The sequence below is a fragment of the Takifugu rubripes genome, unplaced genomic scaffold (assembly GCF_901000725.2).
Source record: "Takifugu rubripes unplaced genomic scaffold, fTakRub1.2, whole genome shotgun sequence".
Classification (NCBI taxonomy): Eukaryota; Metazoa; Chordata; class Actinopteri; order Tetraodontiformes; family Tetraodontidae; genus Takifugu; species Takifugu rubripes.
The window spans coordinates 81,391-90,000 of NW_021821634.1; the positions used below are offsets into that span (position 1 = coordinate 81,391).

General features: G+C 39.4%; 1 protein-coding gene across 1 annotated transcript in view; it reads right to left on the reverse strand.

Annotated features, from left to right (window-relative positions):
• Nucleotides 1–2,900: 2,900 nt before the first annotated feature.
• hsf4 (heat shock transcription factor 4) overlaps nucleotides 2,901–8,610 on the reverse strand; it is a 19,809-nt gene continuing 14,099 nt past the window's right edge. The window contains exons 12-13 of the mRNA XM_029832095.1: nucleotides 5,083–5,173; nucleotides 2,901–4,842 (exon numbers count right to left, since the gene is read on the reverse strand). Of these exons, the coding sequence (XP_029687955.1) occupies nucleotides 5,114–5,173 (60 nt within the window). The 3' untranslated portion in view covers nucleotides 2,901–4,842; nucleotides 5,083–5,113. The remainder of the gene's footprint in view (nucleotides 4,843–5,082; nucleotides 5,174–8,610) is intronic.

The following is an 8,610-nucleotide window of genomic DNA, read 5'->3' on the forward strand; positions in this document are numbered from 1 at the left end:
AACAGACAGGAACCATCACAGAGTTCCACAAAAAGAGCTGCAACGACTTCAACAACTTTTTTTAGTCTGTTTACGTCAGCAACTGGTAATCAAACTCTTCTCACACAGACACACACACACAGACACACACAGACACACCCACACACACACAGACACACACCAAACAACTGATCCCTGGGTTTCCAAAAGAAGACTCCAGTGTGTCTGGCTGGCTGACTGACTGACTGGCTGGCAGGCTGACTGGCTGGCTGGCTGACTGACTGACTAACTGGCAGGCTGACTGGCTGACTGACTGGCTGGCTGGCTGACTGACTGACTGGCTGGCTGGCTGACTGACTGACTAACTGGCAGGCTGACTGACTGGCTGACTGGCTGACTGACTGGCTGGGTGGCTGACTGACTGACTGACTGGCTGACTGACTAACTGGCAGGCAGGCTGACTGGCTGGCTGGCTGGCTGACTGGCTGACTGGCTGGCTGGCTGGCTGACTGACTGACTGACTGACTGGCAGGCAGGCTGACTGACTGATAACCCTAACCCTAACCCTACTGACTAGTAGAATCCCACAAAGAACCAAAGTTGAAAAACTCTTAATCGCAGCAGGATGGGCAGCACAAACAGACATCTGAAGGAGCAATCACAGGAGGTTGAACAACGAATTGGCAAAGATAGAAGCGTCGACCAGTCTAAAACAGTAGGCAGGTGTAGAGGATTACCTGGAGATGAGTCGCAGGTGTGTAGAACGGCACCATGGGACAGAGCCAAGAAGCAGCCCTGCCCAGCCTGGGAACAGACAAGGAACAAAACGGGAGAGGGAGAGGGAAAACTCCTAACAGTCTGGTACAGATTATCTCCAAATCCTACTAGGACAACCTCTGCTTGTATCTATACATACAATAATTGTGTATTATGTCCAATTTTAACTCCCAAAAATTACTAGTTTCCGATGACTAAGACAAGTTACAATTATTTGTACGATAGTATTCCAGAATAATATGAGCACAAAATCAAATTATATATTTACCACATTGAATAATATATTACACAATTAAACTCTGAGTGAATATAATGGAATATATACGATGTACCAGCATCACATCCCTTCCACCAGGGCAAAGTAAATGCAAAGGTTAGCCCTAACCCTAACCCTAACCCAAAGGTTCGGTGCCAGAACAGCTTCAGAACACTGAAGCAAAATCCTCATCACATTATTTCTAAGGTATTACTTTATTGTCTTTACTACATTTGAAATGACCAAAATGGATATGCTATAGGCAGGTGTTACCTTTCACCATTAATTTGTTGTACTTTTTATTACTTTTAATTATTAGCCGTTTTTACTGTGTCCAAACAAAAAGCCCGACTGTAACTTTCATAATGTAATAATGAAAGGCAATACATAAGATTTCTCTTTTCCAAATGACTGTACTAATTATTGAGTGGTAGAGGCTCATAACTTCTCAAAGAATGTTAAGTTACTGCTGGTCAACTGTAGCTACAGTAATTCAGACACTTATTAACAGAAAGTAATCAAACCACCTTCTTCTGGTTTCCTTGAATTTTTATTCGCTTCAGTAAACAACCTAATACAATCTTGCACAAATTATTTTGACTTGCAAACAATATGCCTCATTCTCTGCAAAAAATAAAAAAAATAAAAGCATTCATATATTCTGTGATGTGTTCCACCTTCAAAGATAAGAAGAATATGATGTGTTCACTGACAGCTGATCTACAGATCCTTACCAGGTGTTGTTTCATTTGTGGACTTTTCCCTGATTTAACAAATATACTTCCTTATCTATCTGCAATCTCAACAAGCATTAAAAGCATTTAAACACACATTCCCAGTGCAAATACATAAAATGACAATAAAGAACCTAAAAAATCGATGTGTTCATCATTGCTTGTGATTTACACCTGTTACCATGAGGACAATAACATTATATCAAATTTATTTTAATCTCATATACAAAAAATATTTTAGTGCAATTTCATTAAGACAGTACAATGAATGTTATCTCTTTCCCAATGGAAGCACTGTGACAGTCGGGCAGTTTATTATCAAAGTTTATAACTAAGTCTATAACTAACCCTAACCCAGTCTATAACTAACCCTAACCAAGTCTATAACTAATCCTAACCCTAACTAAGTCTATAACTAACCCTAACTAAGTCTATAATTAACCCTAACCAGGTCTATAACTAACCCTAACCCAGTCTATAACTAACCCTAACTAAGTCTATAACTAACCCTAACCCAGTCTATAACTAACCCTAACCAAGTCTATAACTAACCCTAACTAAGTCTATAACTAACCCTAACTAAGTCTATAATTAACCCTAACCAGGTCTCTAACTAACCCTAACTAAGCCTAACCCAGTCTATAACTAACCCTAACTAAGTCTATAACTAACCCTAACCCAGTCTATAACTAACCCTAACCAAGTCTATAACTAACCCTAACTAAGTCTATAACTAAGCCTAACCCTAACTAAGTCTATAACTAGCCCTAACTAAGTCTATAACTAACCCTAACCCTTACTAAGTCTATAACTAACCCTAACTAAGTCTATAACTAACCCTAACTAAGACTATAACTAACCCTAACCCTCACTAAGTCTATAACTAAGCCTAACCCTAACTAAGTCTATAACTAACCCTAACTAAGTCTATAACTAACCCTAACCCTCACTAAGTCTAAAACTAACCCTAACTAAGTCTATAACTAACCCTAACCCTAACTAAGACTATAACTAACCCTAACCCTCACTAAGTCTATAACTAAGCCTAACCCTAACTAAGTATATAACTAACCCTAACTAAGTCTATAACTAACCCTAACCCTCACTAAGTCTATAACTAACCCTAACCCTAATTAAGTCTATAACTAAGCCAAACTAAGTCTATAACTAACCCTAACTAAGTCTATAACTAACACTAACCCTAACTAAGTCTATAACTAACCCTAACTAAGACTATAACTAACCCTAACTAAGACTATAACTAACCCTAACCCTTTTGTAAGTTTACTTCACATTTCATGAGGACACACATATTACGCTTTTACATGACAGCCATTTATTTTGTTGAAACCTACTTGAAAGTCATAATCTCTATGCCAACTGAGTTTAGCGATTTCTTCCTTTTTCAGAATTATTTTTTCTACTGTTTTCTGTTTGGTTGGTAACATCAGGGAACATCAGACTGCCAATAGAATATGATGTTCTGTCTGCATTAATAAAGACAAAACGATAGGGGAAAATGACTGTTAGACATAACAGTGAAGCAAAGTCAGCACTAAGCTTCAAATTAGATGCTAATTTGTTTCTTGTTGGTGACTATTAATTTTCTGATTTCCTACAGTGCAAATGCTTCTCACACTCCTGCTCATGCACCTGTTTTTGGTGTTAGCTGGGTTTCTTTTGTTTTTGTCAAGAATAATATTTCACACGGTCCATGGAAGTAAAAACTTTGCCTGGGATATCACAATAGCTACGTGCTCATGGCTAGCCTGCATGCAAAGTGCCTGTTCCATCTTAATCCTTGACGAACCTTAAAATGATGCGTTTACCAAAAACATAATGTAGTTGCAAATTAATACATTTAGGTAGTTGCAATTTACACCATACTGACCATTAAATACTTACAAAAGAGTAAAAACTGATGAGTTGAAGACAGGATTTGTTTTGCCCTGCTCTACCAGAACTACCATGGCTTTGCAGAATCCAGGGCAAATAGTCCAGCAGCATCTTACTGAAATGTCTCAGTCTAGACTTGCCCACATTCTAAGGTCATCAGTTTACTGGAAATGGAAACAGTATTGCACGTCCAGTTTTTAATGTCTTCCAAACTTTCCCAGATGTGAAAGTTAATTTTGAAAATCCTGCAAAGGGTTACGAGCACTCTTTGACACTAAATGACGTAATAAGTTATTAAATAGCGCAAAGGTCATTTAATAAGTATTAATGTAAAGGTCGTGATATTCTATTCAGATTAGAATAATTAGGCAACCATTAAGCAAATTAATCATGGAAAAGTAATTTCAAATAAATTACAGTTCTTTCAACACATTTTTAAAAGCAACATCACAGACTTTACATCGTGACTTCATTCCCAACTGGCTTCTCTTTCCAGGGAGTCCTCAAAATAATTCTTCAGGTTTTGGATGACCTTGCTATCTAACATGTGCACAGCAACACCCAATTCATCATCTTAAGAAAGAGAATAGAAGTGGCTGAAGATAACAAATATCATCTGGGCCAAAGTCAGATGTTTCTGGAGCTGTTTTAACATTCAAATGTGCAGAAGGGGGTAACTTTAAAGAATATGGATGCCTGCAGGTTTTATGTGACAAAAACTGAAGGATTAAGAGATTGAATGAAGACTCAGCTCATCTCTATCAGCATCAGAATGTTGGTCACTGTAAAGGTTTTTCACACAGACTGAAAACAATTCAATTATTACAATTATTACTATTTGTGCACAGATGCTATTTTGTCTTCAATCATTTTTGTCAAGATAGCCTTGAAGGGCAAAATTCTCTTTATGCAACTAGAGCATATTCATATTTAAATCATATATTATAAAAGTGCAGCATCTACTCACTGTCTGTATAAAGCATTATGTTCAGTGACAGGGTTGCTCATGATGAAATTAGTGTTCTGGGGTTAATTAAGCAGATGTTATACACAATGTAACAGTCAGCAGACCAGTAAACACATCCATTGCTGAGATGTGTCGCTGAATATTAGCAGATAACACATGGTAAACTCCATCCTGGCTGTGGGTAAACTGGTATAGACCCACGTAAGGCGGATTATTGAGGGAAAGAGCAGCACCTATAGTGAGAAATAAAAAGAATTGACAACACAGTATTTCTACATTTCCACATTAGCTGAACTAATACAAATTAATAAATATATCTGCCCCTACTTTCAACTGTTTCCTACTGTACAAACAATAAATAATGCGAATACTGGAACAATCCAAATATACATGGCACTGGTAGATGGCTATACAGTTTATGATAAGGTCTGTTTCACTGCTGTGAGCATCTGATCAGCTCAAACCATTGTTACCTGATGCACCAGCAGGGACAGCACAGCTGTATCATTGTTCTTCACAACCAGAAGTTGGAAAGTCCTCAGATTCCTCATTCTGGAATATATACTGTAAAATAAAAATATATTCACAATGTGTTGAAGCAGCTGTGTAAAAATTCAGTCATAAAAAAGCCTGCTTTATCCATACTGGACATAATTTGAGGAGAGAAAAACAAATACATTAATTTCAAGTTACAGCATCTTCCATCACCTTAACCCCCCACCACCACCACCACCACCACCACCACCACCACCACCACCACCACCACCTTTGTGTGTGTGTGTGTGTGTGTGTGTGTGTGTGTGTGTGTGTGGGGGGGGGGGGGGGGGTGCCTGAAAGATCCTGGGAGCTAAGTTGTCTGTGGCTGTTATGCCCCTGGTAGGGTCTCCCTTGGCAAACAGTTCCTCGGTGACAGGCCAGAATTAGGATGATTCATGTACCCACCATGACGACGAATACAACAAGGCCAATTCTGGATCCAGGTCTGGGGTTTGGTCTCTGCCGATGAGACCTTGGTAGGTTCAGTGTGAAATGGCAACGAAGGTCTTCCCTCCAGCAGGCTCACCACCCGCAGGTAGATTCACGAGGGGCCGGTGTGATGTGTTCTGGGTGGCACTCATGGCCAGGGGCCTTGACGACCTAATCTTCAGATCAAAACTCTAGTAATAGGGATATGTAATGTCCCCTCGCTGGGGGGAGACTGAGTTGTGCAGGAGGTTGAGAGGTACAGTGATCCCTCGCTATATCGCGTTTCATCTTTCACGGCTTCGCTGCTTCACGGATTTTTTTTGCGAGTCGTTCATTGCAGTTCTCAAATATAATCGAAGGTGGCATATCCGTTTATAAAAATCTTCTTGCTCAGAAAAAGAAAGAGCGCCAGCAACTACCCATAACAATGTTCTTCTCTGGGAGAAAGACTCCTGCGCCTTCAGTAGAAACAGACGCTCCAGCGGAGCGGAGTCAGGACGAAGAGGCTCAGCTGGGACTGGGAAATACGCGAGTGACAATGTTTCCAACCTTGTATTACTAGATTAAAATTATTGTTTTAAACAAATTTTGGGCTTTAAAACAGGTTTTGATTTTTGGTTTCATTCTATAGTTCAGTATTGCATTGTAAAATAAAAAAAAATAATAAAGCTGACTACTTCACGGATTTCACTTTTCGCGTGTTATTTTTGGAACGCAACTCCCGCGATAAACGAGGGATCACTGTACTAGCTAGAGATAGTTGGGTTCACTTCCATGCACAGCATGGGTTCTAGACCTCAGCTCCTTGAGGGGTCTGGACCCTCCCCTACTCTGGAGTTGGCCAGGGTAAGCGGTGATGGGCTGGCATCGCCTTGCTTATAGCTCCCCAGCACAGCCGCCATGTGTTGGAGTTGACTCCAGTGAACGAGAGGGTCATTTCCCTGCATCTTCAGGTCAGGGACAGGTCTCTTGCTGTAGTTTGTAATTATAGGCCAAACAGGAGCACAGAGTAGCTGGCCTTCTTGGAGTCCCTGGAAGAGGTACTTGATAGTGCTACAAATGGGATCCCCATTGTTTTTCTGGGGGCCTTCAACACCAATGTGGCCAATGACAGTGATAACTGGAGGGGTGTGATTGGGAAGAATGGTCTGAGCCCGAGTGGTGTTTTTTTGGTATTATTATTGGAATTGCTAGCCACATCTTGTCCATAGCAAACACCACGTTCCAGTATATTATTAGGGTCTTTTGGGACTGTCTGGTTGAGTCCGCCATCAGGGAGGTGTTAAATTCCCACATCTGAAAGAGCTTCTCACAGATTCCGAGGGAGGTTGGGGACATTGAATCAGAGTGGACCATGCTCTCTTCCTCCATTGTTGATGTGGCAGTTCAGAACTGTGGACACAAGGTCTCTGGTGCCAGTCTGGGTGGAAAACCCCAAACCTAGTGGTGGACAGCAATAGCAATAGCGATAGTGATGCTGTCAAGCTAAAGAAGGAGTTCATATTGGCCCCTGGATTGAGGGAGGTGTTCTTGAACAGAGGTGTCACCTGAACCTCTGAATGTGGATGGAAAGGTGCCAGTGAAGAAGGAAAAGCTGATCATGTGAGTAACTGCAGGGGTGAAGGAGGGAGCTTTGTCTGTAGGAGGGTGGCTGGAATGGGTTATTGATTCGGACAGCTAGCTACATGCCGAGAATTTAGAGTCTCTGTGAGAGAGTGTGAAAGAGCTTCACTGGACGACTTCTTGTTGGGCAGTGAGAAGAGGTTTGCTTATTGAGTTGAGGTGGTGCTATCTCGCCCTATTTCTAGCAGATGGGACTACATGATGCGGTGAGGATGAACACCTCTGAATGGCCATTCGGGAATGGTGGATTGAAATAAATGCTTCTGTTGGAGCAGCAGGAGGTTGCTAAGAAGAGAAGTTATGTTAAATCAATCAATCAATCAAATCAATTGATTGATTGATTTGATTGATTGATTGATGCCATCATTTCTTGCCAGGCAGGGTAAAAGTCAAAGAAGTCGGCCTGGAGGCCTTCAGAATCCGTTCTGTGGGCCCTCTAACACAAAATAAATGTCAATGAAACTGTTGCTTCAACCAATTAGATTTTGATTTGGTGTCACCTTCTAGCAGGCAAACTGCATCTGTGGGGAGCTGCACAAATATTGCTGTGTTTGTCACAAACTAAAGCAAATTAAAACGTATGCCAGATATACAACAGGACATTTAGCATTAGCTTCGATGGTAATAGAAAAGGTCTTCTGGATGGACTAAAGTGCACGGATAATCAGAAGGACAGTTTTTGAGCAAAGAGAGGAGGATGGATTTTGTCTGCAAATAATCCACATTTTTGGTGAGTAAAATGTTGCAATTTTCCTAAATAATATTGCATGTTTATGAGGTTATTATTATTTATTTTTTTATGCAGCAAGGCTGCATTTGCCATAGGAGACTTGTTTACTTGTACTGAACTGTTCCTTCAGTAAAGGCATTTATTGTAACAGGGTTAGGGTTATTGTTTATGTATCTGCAATTCAATGGCTCTTTATACGGTATTTCTGTAATAAGATGGTTTTTATAACAATAAAATAGTTATTGAGGGTTGGACTGATTCAGACGGAACACTACTGAAGGCCTCGGTGTGAAATGCACAGTCCTCCCCTAGTATAGTATAGTATAGTATAGTATAGTATAGTATAGTATAGTATAGTATAGTATAGTATAATATAGTAAAGTATAGTATAATATAGTATAGTATAGTATAATATAGTATAGTATAGTAAAATATAGTATAGTATATAATATAGTATAGTATATAGTATAGTATAATATAGTATAGTATAATATAGTATAATATAGTATAGTATAATATAGTAAAGTATAGTATAGTATAGTATAATATAGTATAGTATAGTAAAATATAGTATAGTATAATATAATATAGTATAGTATATAATATAGTATAGTAAAATATAGTATAGTATAATATAATATAGTATAGTATATAGTATAGTATAATATAGTATAGTATAGTA